The 26,158-nt window shown below is 44.1% G+C and overlaps 1 protein-coding gene across 1 annotated transcript in view; it reads right to left on the bottom strand.

Annotated features, from left to right (window-relative positions):
* Window positions 1–26,158, bottom strand: part of TLL1 (tolloid like 1) — a 455,972-nt gene that overhangs the window by 39,585 nt on the left and 390,229 nt on the right. Inside the window, exons 17-18 of the mRNA XM_069631384.1 lie at window positions 9,209–9,334; window positions 3,266–3,393 (exon numbers count right to left, since the gene is read on the bottom strand). Coding sequence (XP_069487485.1) covers window positions 3,266–3,393; window positions 9,209–9,334 — 254 coding nt within the window. The remainder of the gene's footprint in view (window positions 1–3,265; window positions 3,394–9,208; window positions 9,335–26,158) is intronic.

The following is a 26,158-nucleotide window of genomic DNA, read 5'->3' as shown; positions in this document are numbered from 1 at the left end:
TCTCCGATTCCTATACCATTGGGCTCCCACTCCATTCCTATATTTTAAAAAAAGCTCAAATCTCTGAGCATTTATCTTAATTATGATATGCCCATAAATGCTCATGTTTCCGTAACTGTCAGTGCCTGCCTCTATTACATCTGGTTGCTCCGCTGGATTAGGCCCTCTATTACGGACATTAATGTAGCTATTATAGTGTGAGCAACTGCTGGTAGTAAACTAGACTATGGAAACGCCCTGTTGAATGGGGCCACTGCATATGGAATTGCCCGACTACAAGTTCTGCAAAATGCTGCTGCCAGAATTCCAGGCATTTCCACATCACGCCTATCTTAACAAAACCTCATTGGCTACCAATTTTTCAAAGGGTTAAGTTCAAAACCTTAATGATAACTCACAACTGCCTATTTGGGCAAGATCCAGATTATCTTAAAGAACGTCTGCAATGACACAAGCCCACTTGTATCTTGCGTTCCTGCTCTCAGAAGTTACTAACTTGCAAACGTTTCAAACATATGTCAGCAGTTAGCAGATACCTTCAATTCCTAGCTCCGACACTATGAAATAACTTACCAACATGTATAAGATCTGACCCCAGTCTCCTTTCTTTTAGAAAAATACTGAAGACTTTCCTATTATTTCACGTAAAATGCCACTAAATCCTTCTGATTTATGTCTATCCTGATTTATAAATGTTCTCCTTTTTGCTTGTTTTGTCATTTGTCTTTTTTTATGTTTCAGCGCTTTGACATCCATGGGTTTAAGCGCTGTAGGAATAAATAAATAATATAGGCAGAAAGTTGATGAAACACCACATCCATGAATGTTCTTGATGGGCGGGCATGGATGTATTATAAGTAGCATATGCAGAGACGTTCTTCTGGCTATCCGGTACCTTGTGCATAAAGTAACAAATCCCCAGTTAGGAAGCTCCCCATGTCCTGTAGAGATCCCCAACTCCCCAACGGTGAACATGACCTTGGACATCATTGGAGCGGTATCGTGTTCAGGCTTATGCCACAGATTTCTTATTTGTATTGGATGACTACCATTGCAAGATAAAATTGACACCTTGTTGATCCAGTTCCTCAACAAGGTATTCCAAGATCAAGGGGTCCCCTCCAACTTGTTGACAACAGTATCCAGTCAATTTCAAATGTAGCTGCTGATGTGCTCAGAAAAGCGCATTTGTCATGAAACCACAGCCCTAGATTGCGTGAGGCAGAACGACCTTGTTGAAAGGTTCAATAAGGTGGTGAAAGGCACGCCTCAGCTGGCTGCAATCTTGAACCTGGGCATAGGTATCTTGCTAAAGACATGGGCTACGCCTGCCATACTACCCGAAATGCTCCCTCCGGTGTTGCGCCTTTCGTGGCATTACAGACAGGAAGCCTATCTGTGAGTTACCTCCCAAGTGGCTGATCTTGCCTCTTCCTTTGCGAGTGGATAGACACGAGCTCCACAGGTGTGCAGAAGAGCGTCAAGCAAGATACAAACTTTGGCTTGAACAAAGGCAGCCAGTGTGTGTGGAGCTCCTGAAACTGAGTGGCTGGGTCACTGTCAGGAACCCCAGGATGGGTGGGATGAATGCACCCCACTTTTATCCCAGGCAGCGAGTCTGTAGAGCACTGAACTCTCTGAAATGGTTTCAAAACAGTAGGAAGTGGAGCCAGGGGCAGCTTGTTAAGTGCCATGGGAGATCAATGCAGGAGCTTACCCATTGACGCCAATACATTTGTCAAACTAGCACTGTCAGTTCCACCAGCTTCAGGTCCAACCATGAATACATACATTATATGCGCCACTATTGTGAATCCTAGTCTCCTTTCGGACAATGTGAACATCGATCTGCAGGTAACTCAAACCGAATCCACTCTGAGCTCACCTCCTCCCTGCGCTCGTGCAGCTCGGCCTCCTCGGCTAGACCAGCTCCCTATACAGTCCTAAGACTTTGTTATGGGTTAGTGGTTGAAGTCCATGCACGTCTGCAGAACGCTGAACGGTTTCACACAGGCATTTAATGCAGCTGCTGGCGATAGGGTGGCTTGCCTTCCTGCATGGGGGCGCTCGTTAATAAACTCACTGTCAGTTGAGCCATGACCTGAATATCTAGCACCCACTGGAGGGCATAGACTAACCCTTTCATGTACAAGTTACCAAAAAGAGCAACCAGGCTTTAACTGACACCCATGCATTTTATGGTACACTATCTGATGACATGGGATACCTTTAAGGGTGACAGATAGTTGCAAAAGTGACCTCTTTGCACCCTGTGACTTGGATGACTGTTTGGTTTCTGCTTCAGTTTAACTTCCGAATTAATTCTCTGTTTTAAACTTATTGCCATGTATTTATTTTCAATGACATACGAATACATCTGAATCGAAGTTTCTGAAATGGCATTTTTTGAAGTGTCTGCTATCATGGATCATGTGATAGCACTTCCTGTGATGTCACCAGGGGGCCAGAAATTGAACGTTGTCACTTACACAATGTCCTCGACTTCGGAGAAATTACGCCAGTTACTAAATATGATTTGTTCTATAGAAAGCAGGTACAACGATCAGGTGCAACGGAACCTGCAGTTTATTGTGTGTTTTCTTGTAATTTTGTCTTATTGTTTATGGATCCCGAATTTGCGATTTCCGCAAAACATCTGTAAATGGGAAGGACGTCTCAGCTTAAAGCTGATGAAGGGGAACATTCCAATATTTCAGGGCTTACTGGAGTATACAAACGGATGAATATGTCTTTCAATTATTTACGTATAACAAAGGAACAAATAACCAATCACACCTTCTTGAATAACACAAAGTGAACCAGGAAACACTGCAATAAGAAACCACATAATTAATGAACGCGTTTGTTAAGAAGCCTGCATTTATCCTACTTCTTTAGCTGCTGGAATCCATCCAGTAACAGAGCAGTGGAAATCAGAAAACGCACCAGGTATTTTGTGGGCACAAATGGCCAAAGTGTGCTTTACAGGATCACTTTACTCCCCTTCAGTTGAATCTCCTTTGCGCATGTATTTAAAGTGCAAGTGATTGGGCTCTTGGGCAGTGGAAGGCTTGTGATACTCTTCTCGGTATATTCTACTCTTGAATGTAAACATCCAGAGCCTGGACCAATGTATGCTCTGTCTGTTGTATTATGATGTTCGTGTAACGATATGTAACTCTGCTGTGCACATGATTATGCGCCCAGCTACCTGAGGGTTCGGACACGCTTTATAAATAAACAAAATAAACTAAACTAAACTTACCAGCTTGACTCGATGGCCCGGAGTGGCGCTGATTTCCCACATGCACTCCTTGCGACTTGGGTACTTGTCTGGCCAGTTTGGACTTGCGATGATGCCGTTTGGACTGTGGATCCTCTGTTCGCACTCAGCTGTATGGAGAAAGATGGTGCTGCTTAGTAGGGTTGACAGGTCAGGTGTGGTCAGGCTTTTTCACTCACTGTATTCCATTATCAGACAGATCGTTCGATATTAATATTTAGGCTGAGTCGCAGGTAAAGCACCAGTGATTTATATGATATATAACATCTTATTAGTCCAGTATTAAGGCAAGGATAACACCTTCTGGGGCAGGCCAGCCCAGCCAGTAAAGGCCCGCCTCCCAAGTTGAAGGTCAGAGGGAAGTGTGGGTCACTAAATGCGTGCAAGAAATGGGCCATTACCTGCGGAGGGTCTGCCCGCAAAAAGGTTATTTCGCCACTGGCAACCATGTGGTTCCTACACAGTGGGTAAAGGGGTATATAACTTAAAAAAAAAAATCTTATCTTGAGGTGGGGTGCTGCGCTCCATTTTGAAGTCTGTTTTCGAGTTTGATGACTGTAACATCATCAGTAAGGAAACTGACTGAAGATTGAGGTGGCACTGCATTGCAAGGTAAGATTAATTTTGTTTGTTTAACACACCCTTAGCACCCACGTATGAACTATACAAGGGCTAAGGGATGAGGGGGGATCAGGGAAGGGAAGGAGGCGCAGTCGGGCTGCTCAGAACACAGGTTTATACCACAAAATACAGCCAACATTCGAGCTTCCTGATTGGCCAGCGCCCCCTTACAGGTGCTAATATTGCTTATCAAACCTAAAGTGGAGCAGTTTGGGGTTATAGGGAGTCTACACGCTGAGGCTCTACACAGTTCACACTGAGAGTGGGGGTGCAGTATTATTTGGCATGTGCAGTGACATTTATTACACAGCACAGCGTGGGAGCACAGAAAGAGGGATTTGGGGGCCTATAATTTACTGCCACCGCATTACGTGATGCCAAAAAACTAAGCACTGGTAATGTTTCTCTGCTGTATTTTATTTGCAGATGAGGTGAAGCAGATGTTGAACTGCCAGACTCTGAGGCTGGTGCCAAGGTGAAAAGTCCTGAGTACCTAAGGCCAACAAGCTGCACATAATGGATACAAACGCATTTCCAGCACTCACTTTAGTAAGCATCCACAATCTATCATCTTTAATACATGCATTAGTAGCATTAATCCAACAATCTCGCTTTATTGACTGCCATAACATTTGCAAACATAAAATGTGTACAACTATCAAGCACAGCGCATCAGGAAGTGCCTGCATGCTTAAAAAAACAATAGCACAGAGTGTGTGTGTGCACGTGCTATTTTTAATTGACTGACTCATTATTTTCATTGTCAGTGTATCGTTTTGTATCTGGTGCAATGTCTTCATTTTCTACTGTTTGGTGTCAGATTGTTCTGTAAAAGAGTTGAGACCTGAGTTACTAAACCTATGGGCAACAAGGTTTGATGAGAAGACTGGCAATGCTTTCAGTAAACACTGCAGGGGTATTACAGCCAGGGGCACAGCGGGCAGGCAGAAGATGATAATAGCCGGCCCGCTCTTGCTTTACACTGTTTCTCCACTGCACCAGGCCAGGCCTTGCGCAGTATTACAGAAACTTTGCACTGGTGCAAGAGCAATTAGAACTACGGCATAGGTTATTCTAGTGCAAGATAACTATTTGTTCAATGCCTTTTTGCGCCACGGAAAAGGACTAGTACAAGGGCAGATGTCGCCATAGTGCAAAAGTGCATTGCAATAATATGTTTTTGCACTATGGGTATTTTTGGCCTAGTGCTAGTTACACTTTCACCAGTGCAAAGTGTCTGTAATACAGCCCCTGGCAAGAGTTGGCTGCCACAGAGGTGTTCGATTCTTGAGAACATTCCTCTGTGAATCAGGGATGCCCTCAGAATTATTCTTAGAACACCAACCAGCTCACCTCAAAATTCAGATTTTGGGCCTCATTTATAGGTGTAGTAAAAAAAGGGCAGTAACAAGATTACTGGCACTTTTACCACACCGCTAAACTCTCTTGGAACAGCCTGATTTTGTGTGGAGGACCTTTATTCAGTGCATTGGAGTGCACCTAGTGGTGTCCAGGGCTACTGCCTCTTACCTTTGACTTGTGTCCCTTCCTCGAGTCCGTTTTAAGGTCTCCCTTGTATGTTTTTTATTTGCTGTTTCAATAACACTAGATACTGGAAGAAATCCACAGGAATTCTTTACAATTCGCTGCTTGTCAAGACTTCAAGCCCCCTCCAAACTGCCTTTAGCTAGGGTTGCGTTTTGGGACTGAAATACTTACTATGCGAAAAAACCCTCTCTAGAACCCTGAACCAAGCTCATGCTACACTAACTAACCATTTTCCTCCCTTTAATTGACCTTACTATATGTGTTTGCAGAGTAAATGCATTACTGTATAAACCATTGAAAACCGTATGAGTGCGCACTAGCCAATAATACGATAACATTGTCTTTTCCATTTCTAACATATAGAAACACAAAAGTGAAAGTGTCCTATGAAGTGTATTATCAAGTATTCTTAAGTGTTCTAGCATAAAAGCCTAAAGTATTTAAAGTGATGCTGGTGTAAAAATAATAAATGTATACTTGTATGTAAATTATAAGTGTAAGTGCTTCTTTGCTGTGCCTGTCTAACTAGATTCAGTGTACTTACCTGCAGCTCACATTTTCCTCTTAAGATAAGTCTGACTGAGCTGCCACTCTACCAAGTTCCTGGGTGATACAGACTTATACTAAGAGTTGGGGATCTACAAACCACTGGAATAGCTTACTAAAGTCTTACTGCCAGTAGGACATTCGGAAAATTCCCCTAACATTGACAATGTTTCTAGACTAGTCCGATCTATGAAAGTGTCATCCAGACAGGTGCTCCCCTGCTCATCCAGAACCATCAAGTAACACATTGAGACACTCGCTCCAACCTTGGATGATTTCTGCAATCACTCTTTCCCCACTGTATCTTTCCCCTCTCTCCTCAAGTACTCCTTTGTGCACCCCCTCCTTAAAAAGCCTTCTGCTGATCCTACCTTTCCAGCAAATGATCACCTGATCTCAATCACTCCTTTGCTGGGCAAACTCCTGGAAAAGCCGTCCATCTGCCAGACTACTCTCCACACTGAATCTGTTGGTTATCTCCATGAACATGAGTCTGGCTTCTGAGCAGCCAGAGGCACGGAAACTGCTCTCCTGAACCCCCGTGAAGATCGGCTCAGTAATCTTGATTCCAGCCTGCCCTCTGTCCTCATCCTCATTGGCCTTTCCTCTGCTTTTGACACAGTCAATCACACCATCCTGATCAATGAACTCTGTGAGAACCTGGGCATCACTGATCAGGCCCTGGAGTGGTTGACCACCTTCCTCCTGGACTGACCCTCCCAGGTCCAACTTGGATCCTTTCTCTCCACCACCTCTCTCTCCACATGTGGTGTTCCCCAGGGCTCTATCCTCTCACCCTGGCTCTTCAATGTCTACTTGCCCCCTTGGCCCACCTGATCTCTACCTTCTCCTCAAACCTTCAGTGTTATGCGGTGACACTCAGCTCTCTTTCAGGCTCCCCTCAGCCTCCTCTTCTTTCTCACACATTCCTGATTGTCTATCCACGATTCATCTGTGAGGCAAAGAAACCTTGGTGTCATCTTTGACTCCACACTCTCCTTCTCTCCTCACATCACGGACCTAGCCAAGAAGGCCCACTACCAGCTGCACCTCCTGAGCGGTAATCCTCCATTTCCCCTTTCCCCCAGATGCTCATTGTCTCCAGAGCCATGTTCTCTCCAGATTGGACTATTGCAACAGCCTCTTCCTCAATCTGCCATCCTCTAATCTCCACCCTCTGCAACTAATCCAAAACAAGACTGCGAGACTTGTCTTTGGCTTGTCGCGCTTAGAAACGCTTTGTACAGGCACTTTATAAATGACATGTAAATGACATAAATGACATATCATTTCATAAAATGGAATTCTCCAGCATAATTGCACTAATTATTTATGGGCATTGTGGATGATTTTGTAAGACCAACCAGTTCTGGGTGTAGGGAAATGCCAGAAAATCAGCAAAAAAACATCAATTTCTGCACCTAGCATACATTTTTCCATCTGTGCTATTTTTGCTGTTGAAATAAATGCATGGTAATAAAAAGGTAATGCATATTTTCAGCTATCTCAACCACACAATCCAAAGTATATCATTGATTGTCTTCTTCTGAGAAAGATGCAATTCAATATGTCATATTATTTTAATGAGATTTATACCATGCACTGCTACCATATACATGGTCTGCAGGTGCTCTATACATATATATGCTAGGTCATATCAATAAAAATGCAACGTCTGTGTGAACCAATCCACAGATATTGGGTAATTTACATTATAACTCCTTTTGTAAATAATGAAGATTTTTAGGCTGGAATTACTTTCCAAATAGCTGAGATCCGTTTTTATTTGCATATGTGTAATGTTATGGTGTGTCATAGGTGTGCGCAGTGAGTGATGTAAATATCTTGCACATATGTGGGCCCTGAGAGGCAGTAATTACAATACATTTAATTTAGAACGGAACCAGAGGTAAACATGTGAGAGATACAAAAGCTCTGGTCAGAATATATTTAGACCACGGGCCAAATGGCTCGTGCCATGGGACCTTAAAGGAAACCACAGTCCGAAGGGACCTTGTTACAACCTTCCCCCGAGTCCGCCTAGCAACACGCATCCCTGTTCATGCCGAGTCCATGATTCATTCTCCACAGACCCTGGACTACAAGCATATGGGACCCTGAGAAGCACTTGGATGTATGCAAAATCAGAAAGCTACTAGTGTGGCCCGTCTGAGAATTGGAGTTCTATCTAGAATCAGCCAGCAACATCCGGCTGAGATTAAAATGCTCCTTCACTTTATTACTCAAGTTATGAAGCATCAAAGTACATAAATCATATATTTTGATTGAATGCAATGCAATCTATTAGTGAGGGCAAACGAAATGATAAAACAATGTAGAGGAAATGTAATTTGATCGCCAAAATTAACCACAGTTATTTCCAATATTAGACCATTTCAGTTCAAAGCATATTAAGACAATCGTTCAGCCTGTCATACCACATTCTACTAATATAGGCATCTGCAACCTCTGCGGCTCTCCTGATGTTTAGGAACCTGACTCTCATGATCCCTCACCATTGACTATACTGGCTAGGGTTGATAGCAGTGGTAGTTTAAAACATCTGGAGAGCCAAAGGTTGCGGACCACTGTACTACATATAACAAGTAGAGCCAGTGTTGATGTCTATTCGCTTTTTTTGTGAAAGATGTACACACATTCCTTGTGCGCTTTGGAGCTGGCATTCACTTTACCAAAGCCCGACCAAAGACTTTCGCCAGAGCAAATTAGAAGCCAGCTGACAGCATTTTGGATTTGCATCCACTGACGTCTGATGAATTCACAAATAAATGCATTGTAAGTTATTTGGAGATGACTGGACTGTCTTTGAGATGCTCACATGGCACCAGAATTCACAAAGCTTTAATTTGGAGCATTCTGGAGATGTTCCCGGCATTACCAGAATCAATCTATGGCAAATCCTTGAGAATATGGCTTGGTGTATCTCTGAGATGCTACCGGATATGTCTGAATCACCTAAAGGATAATAATTGTAAATCAGCGGCGGACACGTGTTTCTGACATCCAGAAAGTCACGGTTGCATGGAGCAGCCCCTTTATAGATGAGTGAAGGACCTCAACATATATCCGGCTTTTGGCTAATGTTGCAATAGACATATCAGACAAGGTTGGAGAAGAGAGAACAACAATCTCTAAGCGCATGTCATCGGGTTAGGATCTGCCGCTGTTCATATAGTTGGGTGAGCATACCTTCCTTGCAGTCATGTTTGTTTTCATGCAAGACGAATCCATTGCGGCACTGACAGACGTAACTTCCAATAGTGTTGATGCATTCGTGCTGGCATCCGCCATTGTCCTTCGAGCACTCGTCTTTGTCTGTGGATAGGCAAACAATTAGACATAAGGCATGGATACATCAATGGCAGTATCTTGCAAGTTGGAAATGTGCACAAGTAAGTCTGAACGGTTTCTGTCTGCAAAAAGGCAAAGTAAGTCATCAGTTCCTCTAAGGTGCTGCAGGCAGCGTGGCATAGTCCTCCCGAGTCATTGTTTGGCTTGAAACCTTGCACCCTGGCATTTGGACAACATATTAGACAGACGCGTAGTAAAGAAAAGGGGCGTGTTCTAACACAACAAGAGACAACATAACACTGATTTGGCAGATACCCAGAATTTTATTGGGTATCTTTTAATTTAATTCATATAATAGGCATACACCTTTACACACCCAACCAAGCTAAAATCTGAAGAGTGTTGTAGAGGATAAGGTTTGTAATGTCTATTTTCCATTATGTTATCTTCATTACATAGAAGACAATTACCTCTGGATGCTATTTTGGCCTTTGTGGTACTCAGCCGTTCTAGAAAGGGCATTATCTCTTTCGTATTACCCTACACATTAGTACCTTTTGCAGTATATCACTCTCAGAACATGCAAAGATGGAAGAAATATATAAACTTAATCGAAACTCACAACATAGAACTATTTATGTCATGTTACATGGACCATGAATTCATGTGTGTCTTGCATGAGGAGAAATATCTTTCAGGTGACTAGTGCTTCACAAACGAATTCTAAGGATTTTTGGGTCCAGTCTAAGGATACCAGCCACAGTGATTTTGGTTGTGTATTTTGTATTGAGCCTTCGTGCTGCCTTGTGACCTCTTCAGAGTGCTTAGGGAGAAACGGATCTAAGCGAGAAGGTCAACTTGTCAAGGTGCTGTGGGTGGTTGTTGAAATTAGCAGCACTGTGCCACTATACCTTCCCTTTGCCTCTTCTCAAACCTCTTTTAATGCAGCAACATTCAGACAGAAAAGTCGGTGTGGGAGATATGTCAAGATATCATTTCAGGATATTAACAAAGGAGTGTATCGCAAAGAACACCACCGGCGTTACAGTAGAAAACACCCCTGCATTTAACAGAGGAGGTAGTGGTTTTCATAGCTGGTCCATACAGTCTGAAAGGGCAACCTTACCTCCAGGGCAGTATTTTATTTGCAGATGATTTGCATGATGCAAGGTGCTTCATTCAAGGAAAAAACGGGTTTGTCAGTAATACATGAAGTGGAACGTTTAGTCCAAACAAGGCTAACACCTCTACACATGCTTGTGATAAAAGAAATTGAACATTTTAATGTTTTTTTGTTTTTTAACTCATACTTCAATGCATGCTTTGCTAGCAAGTTATCACACCATTACAAAACACCACATACTGCAAAAGGCTCATTAAGAAGCAGAGAAAGTAGCCAAGTAAACCCGTCTGGTTCCTTTCAGGTTAGTCGACAGCTTAGCGTAAATATCAAAGTTTATAATGTGTACGCTATTGAGATAGCTCATGGAAGAATGTTTAGTGTGTTAAAAGAAAGCAGAAGCCAGCAAGAACATTTACTATATGGGATAATTGCCACTAAGGTCCTTTTAGTAAAAAACTTCATTTGCCGCCATTTTGTGAGCACCGCCATTTCAGAGGTTGAAACTTCTCCTCTCCTCGCCATTCCATTCACTCACATGCACACTTAGTTTCGCTTATCTTGCCAAACAAAAGAAGTGTTCTACAAAATGTAGTCATTTAGCAGGGAAGACTGGTGTGACGGTGGTCTTCCAAAGTTATGGATATTGATATTTCCTTTCTATCGCGCTCATACACAGGTGTTTCACGGCGCGAAAGTTGACATCTTCTTTTTACAGAAACACAGTTATGGTGCACTCCGAAGTGAAAACCTTTTTAATGTGACTAAAGTCTAAAGTGACCTTTCATAAACCTAGACATATCCATGAAAGTTCAACCTAAATCCAACATAACATTTCTGAAGGAAGAGTATATTTGCGCTTAGAAAGGTAATTAGTCTGGCTAGTGGCTGTTTTTTTCTCTTCAGTTTGGTAAACAAGTCCCACAGTGTCTGAATTCGTGAGGTGTGAATGTTTTGGAAAATATGTACTCCACATCTGCATTTGTGAGGTTTGTGTGTGCAATGCCCGCCCGACTGCGTATACTATCCACATGGCGCGTGCTGTCACACTTTGGTAAGTGTGCCTCGCCGGAGCAGAGTGACAATGGAAAGGGTGATGTCCAGTTGCACGTATTTGCATATTAAAACTATCCATGCATGGGCGTGAAATGCTGATCAGTGCACGTCCCGTGCATCGAATCGGCGTGACGTAAGTGAAATAGTCAACGCAAAGCGCTGTCATTGGTGAGATATTATTCCTTTTTCTGCTTGAGTTTCTGTGGGAAGGGCAAGTATAACAGATTTATTTTCTATGAATGAGAAAAATATAAAGGATAAACCTTTCAAAAAGTTTTTTTTTTCGGTTACCCGACCCACGCATCGTGTACACTGTGTGACTTGGACACATACATGGGGTAATTGAAAAGATATAACTGCAGTGGGTGATTTCTCATGAAGGGGAGCTTGAGTCCCATCCACAGTCTTCTGTTTTTTAAATGAAGTCATTCATGTGCTCAGAAAGGTGGCTGAGCTCATATTGCATATGTGAAGTTCAACATTATAAAACGCGCAGGTAAGGGGAGGTCGTGGTAGGCAATCCATGCACAGTGTCAGCACTGCCCGGAATACAGAACACTTCATGGGCCAGATTACAGAAACCTTGCACAGGTGCAAGTGCAAAGGTGCACGGTATTAGCACAAGGGCAAACTTTGCTCTATTTTTAAATACACTACGAAATATAAAAAACTATTGCACCATGACAACTGCACCTTGGCATTGTATAAGCACCTGGACAAAAATTGCCCCAGTGCAAGAACAATACATTTTGGATGTGTTTTTTTCACCAGGGCAAACTTTTCCCTAGTGCTAATACCATTCCGTATTAGCACTAGGGCAAACTTTGCCCTGTTGCAATAATGCAGTGAAAATCTATCTTTTTTGCCCAAGAGCCATTTTTGCCCTGATGCCTCTACCATGCCAAATTGCACTTGTCATGGTGCAATAGTTTTCTAATATGTCCCAGTGTTTTAAAAAATAGGGCAAACTTTGCCCTAGTGCTAAGAGCGTGCAACTTTGCACTTGCACCGGTGCAAGGTTTCTGTATTCTGCCCTCATATGTGCAATCTGACTGTGCACATGGGGTTACAAAAAAGGCATAAGGGGACTTTCTTTGTGCACTCCCACTTTATCCTACGCGTTTTTTTTAATGGCAGATGCCATTCATGCATTGTTGGCACACGCTGCCATTATAAATCATCATGTACGCCCACACCTTATCTTAAATGATGCATTGCATAAATTAGGTAGGCAGCACGTTTGCATTTATAGCTCATCTCCATGCTGCGCGACTGAATTCATTTGCCATCATGGGCTGCCTCGTCAGTCTATTACAGCGCCACCTTATGTGCAGGGTGCAATACAGAGCGCTTATCTCAGCCTTTGCCGGGGTTTCATTATAATTGCTAAAGCACATCACCTGCATATTGACCTCAGGGTTTAAAAAACCCGAATGCACATACTGTAAGCAATGCATGTTTTGTTCAGAATGCACATGCAAAATTACCATTTAAAAACCTTGTCTACTAAATGTTTTTAAAATCACGCCTGTAGAACATGTTACATTTAGTATCTAATACAATAGATATTAATATGTGTATGTTGTGGTATTGTTATCATTATTATTACTATTATTATAGTTGATCTATTACTTTTACATCTACTACTACCACTGTACGCTACCTCTCAGAATATAATTCTGAAAACACTAGAAGCACAAAACATTGCTGTGCATTTAGGATAGTAAGTCATCGTTGTATAATTATCATCAGCGCCAAGGGGAACTATTTACTGATGGGCCGTGTATTGTATTGTATGCTAGATTTATAAAGCCCGGCAGGGCCTGAAGGAATCAAGGTGCTAGGCAGCAAGCTGCAAGAGTGGGAGGCAGGGAAAGCAAGCTAAAACAGAATTGTTTTCAACTGCCTGCGAAAGACAGATAGAGTCTGAATACTCCTAACATGTGGCGGAAGCGCGTTCCACAATGTTGGAGCCAGCACTGAAAAGGATCTGCCACCCAACCGGGAGCACCGAAAGCGGCGGACACTCAGCAAGAGCTGGTCAGTCGACCAAAGATTTCTCTTGGGATGATAAAGTGCCAGACTTGACTGAAGAAACTGTGGACTGGATGGCCCGATAGACCATACACAAAATTTTGAACTCTACCCAAGACTTAACTGGGAGCCAATGAAGGTGACACAGAAGGTCTCGAGAGTGTGCAAGTCTAGGGGCGTTCAGAGCCAGCTTAGCTGTCGCGTTTTGTAAGATTTGGAGTCGCTGGAGTAAGGCCAGTGGTTACCCCAAATAGATGCCATTGCAGTAGTCAATGGCACCCATAATGGCAGCAGTAACAATTTTGCTCCTGGCATTATTCGGCAGGAATGGGGGCACCTTTCTGAGTACCGTAAATTGCACAAAGCCGCTACGGCATACCAAAGAGATCTGGGCCTCTCTGGAGCCTGACGGCAGAATTTATATGCCCAGACGTACATTTTTAGGGCTCCTACTCTGACCCAACAAAGCCATTGGAAATCACGGTGAATGTGACAGGCCATGTTCAAAACTGGTTTCCAAGAAACATGACTGGTGAACATTTCAAAATGTAGTGGTGTGCAGATGGCGTCGCTGGCGATGTAGAATGCAGGGGTTGTGCATGCTGTTGCATTTCATGACCTATTCCCATGACTGTGGAACCAATGTCCTGTGCATAGGGAGTGGCAGGCATTTTTGGTAAGGGGGCCATTGGGAATCAAAGATCAGGGCACCCTCAGGACAAATTCCATTAATGTTGTCCCCGCTTCAAGTGCTCTGAATGCAGGCATGGAAAGACAGGGTGCAGTAGTCTATCCTGCATTGAGGTGGAATCACATACATATGCCTTTGCTGTGCCATCCCCACAGATGAGAACCTATTTCTAACATTTGTATTTGCAGGCCATAAGTTTAATGGCACTTCAATGTTGGCTTTCTATGTCATCATTTTAAGATGACACTTCTCTGTGGGCTTTTCAACACAGCTCGACATTTGTTCACTGTCATATTAAAGCGTTTTGCTCTCTGAGCATACACTATCTTGCAGCAAAATGCTCTGTATACATCAGTAGGGTACATTACACTGACATATCTCTGGACCGGGGATGGTGTCTCTAGGCCCAGAGGAGGGCAGGTCTGTTGGCCAATCACCCCCAGATGTTCATGGAGACATAATGCCAGTGTTTCCAGGGCTGACAATGATTATGTGCATCCGATTTTCTATGCCAGAGGATTTAAACCCCCTGTCGCACAGAATCTAAAACCGGAATGGGATTTTTCCAAAGAATTGAATTTTTGGGGGTCCTATTTGATCATAATAATCTGCTGGAGAAGTTCGTAGAATTAATTAGCTGCATCTTACTCCTGGTTTTGAGCAGCAGAAAGAGGTAACCTGTGATGACACAGCATCTGCAAAACCTTGCTTTTAAAACACTGTTCGGTTTCAACCTTTCCTCAACCACCTTTCAGCACTGTCCCAAAGTATTCTAGGACTGGTGTTGAATTAGTAAATACTGCCAGTCCTAGAATATGGCCAGAATGCAGTTTGTGGTAGGGGGCAGGAAAATAACACTGCTTCAAAAATAAGGATAACCCTGAAACACAATGGTGTTACCCAGGAAACTGCAGCTATTGTCTTTGGTTCATGGTTGTCACCACTCCGAGTCAGCTACTCCAGCTTTACTGAACACCTTTATCATGGGTAGCTTCCCAGAAGAGGTTTTGCCTGACTCAGGTATAGCCAGGCCCTGTGGAAGGACGATGAGTTGGCTTATCCTTTGTCATGACTATATCCTCCACAATCAGTTGGTCTAAGAGAACGATTCTCTGGAATTCTCCAGAGTATGATGGGAGCCCTTAGGTAGCCCAAAAGAAGGCAGTCAGACCTTCCTCTATTCTACTTGTTTTTGGAAAACATGATCATGATTTCATGGTCTGGGCCTTACACATTTGAAAGACTCAGTAAATGAAGCTATTTAGTGGACCTGGGAAGACCCAGAAAGGCTCCCACAGTGTTCCACCTACATTTGTTTTGATGGATTTCGTCCTTAGGGATGAAATAGGAGCCCTGCTCCTGGTTGCAGAAAGGGAGACATAGAAATCTGAATCTCTCCCTGACCTGTTCCAGGACAGCCCTGTTTATGGCTTCTTTGGGGGTGGCCTGGTGTCTCCTCAACTGACCCTACAACAACAGGGTGAGGTGAAAAACTTGCTGATTCAATTCCTTCTTCTTTTCCCTAATTCCAGGCTTAACACTTTGGTGTGCGCGCGACTTTGCACTGGAGGTGGTGGACCTACCAAGGTTAGGAGTTGTAGATGTTCAGACAAAGTAAGATCTTACATTATAATTGAGGTCAACGAAACGTTGGATCTAGGGGTGATAGAACCCTCCCGTAGTCCTTGGTCCAGTCTTGTGTTTCTGGTACCAAAAACAGGTACATCCAATTTGACTTTCGTGTGGACTATTGCCCCCAGCATTTGTACTTACATGTCTAAATTGAATTATTGTGTGCTTCACTGTGTGGATTCATTGTGGACCCCTGCCCCCACTCACACCATCCTGAGAATAGCATTGACCGCTCTTTGCTGCTACCTTGATTGGGTTGTGGCTACCCTTTCAGAGTTACCCAGTTCACTATAACTAGGGTGGCCTCCTAAAGTCTGTCCACCAGGTCAGATTCTAGTAATTCATCTTAATAGTCAGTGGCCCTCATTAGGACTCCGGCGCTAAACCATGGTGCTATTAGCATAACCATTCCAAGGTTGGTGGGCCGGTAATTCCCCCTTTCTCCATGGCCCTTCCCCATTCCCATTTCTGCCCATAGGGCTCAATGGGAATGGGGAAGGCGGCAATTACGGTACCGCAAATTGCGGTACCGTAATTGCCATCAACGTCCCTTTGCGGGTCCCTACTTTAACTGCTGGTCCAGACCAGCCGTTCAGGTCGGGTCCCGCAAAGGGACCTCTTAGTAAGGCGCTAAGGGGTTAACGGCGCCGCAGCCTTTTACGGCGCCATTAACCCCTTAGCGCCAGGGTCGTAATGACCCCAGTGAGATGAGAGAGAAAATGAGGCAGCCTACAGAACCAGTCTCCAGGATCTAGTGCCGTATTTCCCACCAAACTAATTTTCAGGAAATCAGGGATATTTAATATATATATGCATATTATCTAGTAGATGCATACATCAAACCGTAGTTACAGTCAGGATAAGACCATTTCTTTATATGTCCATCCTTTTGAAATAATACAGGTTCTGATTGAATGTTCAATGATGGAAACAATAGGTATTGGGCTTAAGCAGTTTAGGAGCAGAATGTGTGTGTAAATATAAGTGCAAATGATTTCTATCAGAAATCCCTGGGGCACCTGCAACACTGAATACATCAAAAAAAAGAATTGTGCTTCAAGTCAGAGCTCAGCCTCTTAGCAGAGGCCCATGTATTGAACCCATGCTGCTCAGTGTTGATTTGCTGCCAAGACAAGCACATTGACCCTGAGCTACCCTCCCAACTTCGAAAGAGTGTTAGAATGAATGGGTTATTTCATTAAATGAAACCAGAGTGTAACCGATCAACTGCACGGGCCATTCCATCATCCATTGCTCGAGCCTAAGGCCAACACACCCTGCTCGTTTGGCAATTCTGTAGATAATGACGACACGGATCGAAACAGGAAACTGGCATTGTTCTTTGTTGTCACTTGTCTTAAACAAGCAGGAGGCAAGCAAACAAGCGGCTTGAGCAGAAAGGAAGGTGAAAGCTCAAATGAATGTGCAAATTTCATTGCTGGCCTGAAAAGTTGATTTAACTTTTAACCCTTACAAAGAATACATTACAAAAGCAATCGTTTCTCCCGTTCACAGAAGTGCCTGAAATAATAAAGGATTGTCTGAAATGAGAGTGCTATTATTCAGCAGAGTTATCTTTTAATAGAGTGGGGTGATAACAGAATGGTTTTGTAGAAGTACTTTAGGAATTACAGCTAAGACCTCGGTAAATACCACTGAATGAGGGAACTATGAAATGTGCTTTAGCTTTGCAATAATGAGTTGAATGTTGTTAATTAAGTGATAACCACCTATGAGCAGAGATTGTGTGAGGAAAGTAATGCCTTTGGCTCTTAAAAGCAGGGAAGCAAAGTCATTAATTGTGGGCTGATGTCTAAAATGTTCAATATAGAACACCAAGTGTCGGTCATTACGAGTACGGCGGTAGGGGGTTAACGGCACCGGTAAGGATGCCGGTGCCGTTAACCCCCTACCGCCACATTCCGAGGTCCTCAGTGGGTCCCACCAGGTTCAGCTAGTTTTACCAGACGCCCTTAGCGGGACCCGTTAAGGGACCATGGAGCTAATAACGAGCCCGCTATTTTCTCCTTCCCCATTCCCATTGAGCCCTATCGGGGCTCAATGGGAATGGGGAATAGTATTCGAAATAAGATTTACCGGGTCCGCATAGGTCGGAATGTCCCGGTAAGTCCCCATTCCGACTACCCGGACCAGAGTTTGGAGGCAGCCATGGTGCTAACAGCACCATGGCTGCCTCCAAACTCGTAATGACCCCCAGTGTCTCTATATTCCAGAGCACAATGACGGTGAAAAGAGGAGTCACTGGACTCTTGAGGCTGGGGGCGGTTTGGGGGAATCACAGGCTATTTGTCCTTTAGTTGTACTCAACCCTATCTATTTAGGAGCAGCGGTGGATGTGCAAGCATCACAGACCTCTATATACTGCTCTAGGCACCACCCAGGTTGGCCATTTATTATGCTGGATATTTATGCCTCTTTTTCAGGATGCTAATTTTACTTTGGAATGACAGAAGGTTCTTGCCTGGAGTGATCATATGTATATGTGATTTACCTCAATTCTCCAAGAACAGAACATTTACAGGACTTGTGTCATAAGAATGCAACTCCAAGGATAGGGGCACGGTGCAAACCAGGCATGGGTATATATATATGCATGGATATATATATATATATATATATATATATATATATATAGTGATCAGGGATGTCACCCTGTTAAAGACTGAAAATGAGAAAACTATATCAAATGCAGACAGTGAGAACAGCATCACGCTTTCTGAAATTGTACTGACAAATCCTTGGCTTCTAGTGTTTGCTGCATAAGGTAATACAAGACCCGGACAGGAGCACATATGTTCCCTTGGAAATGAGCAGTCTTGGATGCAACTCGTTGAAAAAATACCAGGGAACTGACCTTGCTTTGAGGTTTGGCTGAGGTCCACCACAACTGTGGCTGAAGTTGGTGATTGCATTCACGAACTTGAATAAAATAATTGATTGCAACCGCACTTTAATGGTCCTATAGCCCCCATAAAATCCCCCCTCAAAGTCAATGCAAATCTAGAAAGTGCAGACCCATCACCTCCACCTGGGTTTGTGCAGGTCTTCCTCAACCTTCTTTAACCAGGACCCACCTTCCCTGAGTAAGCATTTGCAGTGTGTGCACGCAGCTCCACTCTCTCACCATCGTGCCCTGTAGGGAGGTGAGTTGACTCCGCACATGTTCTTTAACAGGTGCATACATATAATCAATGTGCTAAGTGGTCATCAATTTAATTTTGAAAATAAATTAGTTTAGTCAATTAGCTCAGGTGATGACATTGAACTCATTATCAACCATGTGATACTGCTCATCTTTTTAAATGTTTTTTTATGCAAACTCCAGATATCAAAGGAAGTTCAAACATGTAGGGCCTGCTTCACACGGATTTGCAGTGGAACAAATCAGGAGACACTCTGAGCATTTCAGATTTGCTCCTGCTTCCTCATACTTGATTCACAAAACCTAAAACTAGAGTACATTCTGAGCTGCCCAGAGCAACTTGGAGAAGCCCTTGAGCAATCTTTGTGAATCATGTTTGCACACGAGCATCTCAAAGACGCTCCAGGACTCTTCAGATTTGCACCAGCTTTGAGAATAAGGTATAAGGTCGCAGGAGACTACCCAGGAGGCCCAGGGCATCTCTTGATTTTCTTCAATGCAAATCTTTGAGAATTGGACCCATTATGAGTGTCCATCATTTCAAGTTACAGGTGTTTTCAATGGTCTGGCTTTTTCCTGAACACTCCAAATGGACACTGCAAAATATTTGAACATCGACTAGTGTTGCGTTGCAGATTGGTTAAACACCACCCATCAGCACTTTCATTCATTCCTACCTTACAAGAAACGGAAATGGAAAACCAAAAAAATTAAATAGGTATGCTGTTACACACAGAAAAGCAATAGTTTAATGTGTTATTAGATAGGGAAACAAATGCTTTGCTGAGCAAGAGCAAAACCATTTGTTGAGTGACCAGACAGAAACCAGTCTCCCAGTTTTGAATGGAATGGATACTTTTACCAAAGAGCCCAGAGCGAGGAAAGATCCATTGCCAAACCCAAGGGTTAGAATTGTAGCTAATGAGAGGACATGTGGTCATACCTCTGAGGTCCTCAGAGGGCACCAGTCTGTCATTAATACGTACTCGGCCATAGTGGGCGCCCTGCCTCAAGTCCTTGCAAGATTCAAAAATAAACATTTTCTCTTTGCAGGCAGCCTTCTTGTCTGTGGAAGAAAGTGTACCAGGATGGCACCAGAGATGAGTGTACAGGCAGACACATCTGCAGAAACATCTGCTCAATGTACAGAACACACTTCAACATTTCATCTTCAATAGGTAGATTTATGCAAGGCAAGAGTACATTAAAAACGGAGACACTGTTCCTTCCAAAGTAGGGTGCACATTGTAAAGCGCCTGGGTATCAAAGAGCAGGATTCGGCCTTCTGGAACCATTGCGGACAATAATGTGTTGACGGCTGAGAGTAACCTGTCACTCAACAGGCATAGAAAGTTAAGCATACGTTGAAATATACACATGGTCAATAAATTACATCTTATTTAAACCACTGTCTATCAAATGATCATGGCCACTTTAAATAATAGTTTGAGGAAAAGAATGATGCTAACCTGTACTACTTGTCTAGATATTCTGTAAATATATAAGAATATATAGTTAGGTCGGATTGAGCCACACAATGCTGCTTTGCTGACCGGTTTCTGGAAGGTTCTCATAAACACATATCTCAAATTTAAGGTATGAATGAAAAATAAAAACATGAAGAGCCACAATTCAATAATTCTACCTAATAAGGCCTTAAAACGTCTATACCTTTCATTCCAAAGCCATGTGCACACAGTTATAATATGAAATCTTATTTGATGAAGATGAACCAGAGTCTCCCTTAACATCAAGCATTGGAATAAATTGGCAGCAAAAAAGCCGGATTGAGACGCTCTGCTACATATAGTAAATGAGGCTCCTTTGAAATCAGGGACCCTGAGTGTACCCATGATGAACAAGCAGCAGCGGGACCAAAATAAATGCTTCATTATAGCATAGCTAGTAATTAGCACAGGCAAACACATCTGCTTGTGCTTTTGAGATCCCATTTTGTTGCTGGGAAGAAAGTAAGAATGTGCATTTTCAGAACGTTGACGCACACAGCTGCCATTCCGAGGGTAGAGGGTAATGCGTATCAGAGATGCTGGAAGCTTCTCCCGAGACAAGTCTGCTATATTCTGCATGTGTTGTGTGAAGCACATCATTACCTCACTATTGGAACAGGAGAGCCGTATGGCTCTATGGAATAGTCCGGTTATCAAGATTAAGATGCAAAGAAGATGCACTAGTCAGTGTTCCAGGGAATATACACTGGAACAGTGAATGCATACCATCCCTGTGGTTTTGACAGCAGTAAAAGAGTTCAAACGGGGGAGGGGCAGGGGGGCGGGGTGTACAGATCATAAAAGACAGGATGATGTGTAGAGGTGTCATTTGTCCATCAGGAAGATGGGGCCAGCATAAGTGAGTGACATGTGGACAATGCAAAGGGCCTTGGAGGCTGTGCATACCATGACATGGAGCCAGTGGAGGGTCCATAGACCAGGCAAAATGTGATGAAATTTGTTTTAGCTGCACACATAATGCCCCTCCTCCTGCTCTTACATTTTGCACAACACCTCTGCCAGTAGAATGCAGCTATCCCCCATGTTACAATTTGGTCTAGCTGCACACGTAACATCCCTTGCATACTCTCCTGCCTACCATACTGGCACCCACCTGCCTGCTCAACAAGGGTGTCCGGCAGGCACATGGCCACCCCTACCTACCTTCGAAGTGGCCAAAATCCACACACATTCTATAACTCTCTGACGAATTTCCCATACTTGGACTCTGGCCCCAAGAGCGTTCAACTTACAGCACGCTGAGACCATAGCAATGGTGAAAGGCGGTATACAAATGCCCATTGCGTTACATTACATTACATATGAGCAAGTCATGCCAGAGTGAATTTGGGCTTCTGCATTCAACACTGACTGTAGCCATTGGTGCAAATAGGCCGGCAGGTTGGCATACAGGGAATGCTCCTAGTCTAAGTGGAAGGATATGGTCTCACCTGGTATGTGAAAGCCTAGTGGCAAGAAAGGACTAACGTGTTTCAGGACATTAAAGTGGTGGAAACATGTACCGATAGCAGCCGTATAGATTTTGGGGGGCATGGAACAAGGCCGTATCAATTTTTATCACGCATTGTGCGTTGGGGCCCTGTTAGGGCTCATACATGGGGGCTAGAAGTTGGAGCTACAAAGGGTCACCCCATCACCCACTATAACAAAGTCTGTTTTATATGTGTTGAGAATCAGCTAATAGTTCCCCTTCCCATCCCCCATAGACTCCATGTAACCTAAGAAGCAGCAAATACTTCCACCCAGACCCTGGCCTAAGGGATTTTGGGTGTCGTTGGCATTCAATAAAAAATTACTACCAAAATAATAAATCAGGGAAGCCAAGCGACGAATAGTAAAAAGATGGGGCAAGACAACAAAAACCAAACGGCTAACTACTGGTTAGAGGCTTAGGTTGTTAGGTGAAGGGAGGATAAAATACAGAGTGAGCTTGCTCACAAACAGACAAATCCGGGCGAGGACAATACAAGCAATGTTGAGTTCTGTCAGGCACCAGAATAACGTGCACTGGTCTACAGTGCCAAGCACTGCTGATTGATGGAAAATAATCTGGGTTGTGACACAGTTGGTACAAGCAGAGGTTGTCCAGGAGGGCAACCAAGACAGACTGTGTTCCCATTCCAGCCGGAATCCTATTCTGCAAGGGGTAGAGAATTAGATAGGACCTGGAATTACTCTGGGAATCCGCGAGTTTAGCTTGAAGAGGCAGAATTGAAGTGGGGTGGAAGATTGAGTTGCATGGCAACTTTGAGATGAGACATTTTTGAGGAGGGAACACGACTAACATAAGGGAGGCATATATAATGGGTGGCAAAAAGGTGGATTGTGGCATATCCACTTGGTGAGCCACTCTATGGGACAGGGATCAAGTGGTGAGCCTGGATTAGCTCTTCCTTGCGAAAGGGTGTTCAAACTGTACACCATTCCACAAAGGATAGCAATACATCTGAGGGGGAGAGGGTGGCAGAAGGGTAGAAATAGGCAAAACAAAAGAGTTGATGGCTGGAAGGTTTAGAATAAATCTTGACCTCTGGCATTGCTCTGGGCAACCCTCCAGACCATCGTTCTTCGCCTGCCAAGCCATTACAAAAGGGGAAAAACCATATGCAAATCAGGCTTGGTCCCACCCCCAAAGGGGTAGTCCAGCCCAAACTGCTAGGTCACATCCCTTTTGCACGAGACCACAAGCATCCCCAGACATGTTTCAGCCTTGTTGGGCGTCATCAGTGAGGAGTAGTTTGGGTCTCTAGGCCCAGCAGGCCAGGGACCCACGTCTGGGCATACCCTACCCACTCGGGGTGACAATAGCAAAACAAAAGAGTTGATGGCTGGAAGGTTTAGAATAAATCTTGACCTCTGGCATTGCTCTGGGCAACCCTCCAGAACATCGTTCTTCGCCTGCCAAGCCATTACAAAAGGGGCAAAACCATATGCAAATCAGGCTTGGTCCCACCCCCAAAGGGGTAGTCCAGCCCGAACTGCTAGGTCACATCCCTTTTGCACGAGACCACAAGCATCCCCCGACATGTTTCAGCCTTGTTGGGCGTCATCAGTGAGGAGTAGCTTGGGTCTCTAGGCCCAGCAGGCCAGGGACCCACGTCTGGGCATACCCTTCCCACTCGGGGTGATAATAGCAAAACAAAAGAGTTGATGGCTGGAAGGTTTAGAATAAATCTTGACCTCTGGCATTGCTCTGGGAACCCTCCAGACCATCGTTCTTCACCTGCCAAGCCATTACAAAAGGGGAAAAACCATATGCAAATCAGGCTTGGTCCCACCACCAAAGGGGTAGTCCAGCCCGAACTGCTAGGTCACATCCCTTTTGCACGAGACCACAAGCATCCCCAGACATGTTTCAGCCTTGTTGGGCGTCATCAGTGAGGAGTAGCTTGGGTCTCTAGGCCCAGCAGGCCAGGGACCCATGTCTGGGCATACGGCGCAGACAGGCTAAAAAACGGTGGTGTGGAAGGTTGCCCAGAGCAATTGCCAGTGGTTTAGATTCATTGGAAACCTTCCACCCATCACTTTTGTGGTCAGTTTGTTTCTCCATGTGAGAGATGGTATGCCCAGACGTGGGTCCCTTGCTCGCTGCGCCACAGGGAACTAGGCTGCACCTCACTGAGGATGTCCAACAAGGTCGAAACATGTCTGGGGTTGCTTGGTTTTCTGTGCAGAGGGGACCTGGCCTAGCAGTTTGGGCTGGGCTGCTACCTTCGGTGGCGGCAGCTGCTGACTGACTTGCACATGGCTCGTCCCCTTTTACAACGGCGCAGACGGGCTAAAAAACGGTGGTGTGTAAGGATGCCCAGAGCAATTGCCAGTGGTTAAGATTCATTCGAAACCTTCCACCCATCACTTTTGTGGTCAGTTTGTTTCTCCTTGTGAGAGAGGGTATGCCCAGACGTGGGTCCCTTGCTCGCTGCGCCACAGGGAACCAGGCTGCACCTCACTGAGTAGGTCCAACAAGGCCGAAACATGTCTGGGGTTGCTTGGTTTTCTGTGTAGAGGGGACCTGGCCTAGCAGTTCGGGCTGGGCTGCTACCTTCGGTGGCGGCAGCTGCTGACTGATTTGCACATGGCTGGTCCCCTTTTGCAACGGCGCAGACGGGCTAAAAAACGGTGGTGTGGAAGGTTGCCCAGAGCAATTGCCAGTGGTTTAGATTCATTCGAAACCTTCCACCCATCACTTTTGTGGTCGGGTAGAAATAGGCAACAAGGGATGTTAATTGTGAGTAAATAAAAAAAGTGATGTGATGTGTGTGTGAGTAAGTCAGACTTTATTTTAAAAAAAAAATCATCTTCAAAAGGGTAAGGCAGGTCTAAATTGTTTTATTGAAACCTTTCACGGCGCCATCATTTTTTATAAGAAAATGTTATTTACGGAAATTGTTTACTGACTGAATCCTTGAAGTGAAAAGGTTTGATTCTTTAATAAGCGTGTAACAGAATATTTTTTCTTATAGTGAATCAGATCCAAAGGGATGGAGTACCTCTTCCAGGTGTATTTCAAATACAATGCCATAATGACAATACCTGTCTAAAAGTGGGCAACAGCTGGAAATTATAGATTACCTTGGAATATGATAGAAGTGCCTGACAAATGCCTATCCAATACCTATACTCAAGCCATCATTCTTGGCTTTGTCAATGCTTGTTTCCAATAGGGCTTCAGTGCAAGGAACAGATATAAATCATGTGGGCATAGGTACACTTGTTTAAGAAATTTGTATTACAACAGTAGTACATGTATAGCTGTAATTAAGCCATCTCAGCAAACAGCCTAGAAATAACACTGCCAGGCAAATGTTGTATTGGGCTTGCTCAAAGTGACCCCAGGAGGATGTGTGTTGGGTGGATAGGGGCAAGTAGTGTGTGGGAATGGCCATAGAGATTAGCATGACCATGGGCAATCAGTGGGTGGGGAAATAACCAAACAACACCCACAAGCTGTGTGCCCCTCCTCACATGCTATCTCCCTCTTAGCTGTACTCCAATGTGACTATTTTGGCGTATAGGTGTTGCTTAAGCACTGCCTTTTAGCCAAAATTCAAAAAATACTTAGTATGTCAAGGTCAACATCAAAGTAAATTGGAGAACTCCGTATCAATTTACAGCTTCATTTTATCTGTAAAAATGTTACAGACCATGACAATACTATTGGCCTCATCACGAGGTGGGTGGTAGCCCTTAAATGTGCCGTAACTCTATTACTGCCCCATTTAAGTGTCCACCCAATCACGAGTCTGGCAGTATTTACCCCAGCTCTAAGCTGGGAGTAAATGCGCTAACTAAACGCCCATTTTCAGGCGCAATTGTGCCGAAAATGCCCCAATGGCAATGGGGAATGCCCATTACCGCCCAACCCTTGATCTGGCGGTAATAGTGCCGGATCGGTTGCGGGTAACACTAGTACCCCAAACGGGATACCGCCCAACTAATGATGAGGCGCTATGTCAGCACCAAAGTCAGGCCATGCATGTTTTATAAAGCTACATGTGTGTTAGAGAGATTTTTCATTTCTATGCCAAATTCCCTTCACCTGTGAGGCCCCCAGCACTTTTTGCTGAACTCCTGGTCTGTCTCCTGAGTAAGTGGCAATCTTTTTTCTCCACTCACTCATTAT

The sequence above is a fragment of the Ambystoma mexicanum genome, chromosome 6q (assembly GCF_040938575.1).
Source record: "Ambystoma mexicanum isolate Mex_15411 chromosome 6q, UKY_AmexF1_1, whole genome shotgun sequence".
Taxonomy (NCBI): Eukaryota; Metazoa; Chordata; class Amphibia; order Caudata; family Ambystomatidae; genus Ambystoma; species Ambystoma mexicanum.
The sequence above is the reverse complement of the archived record's forward strand: the minus strand, read 5'-3'. Positions and strand labels throughout refer to the sequence as shown.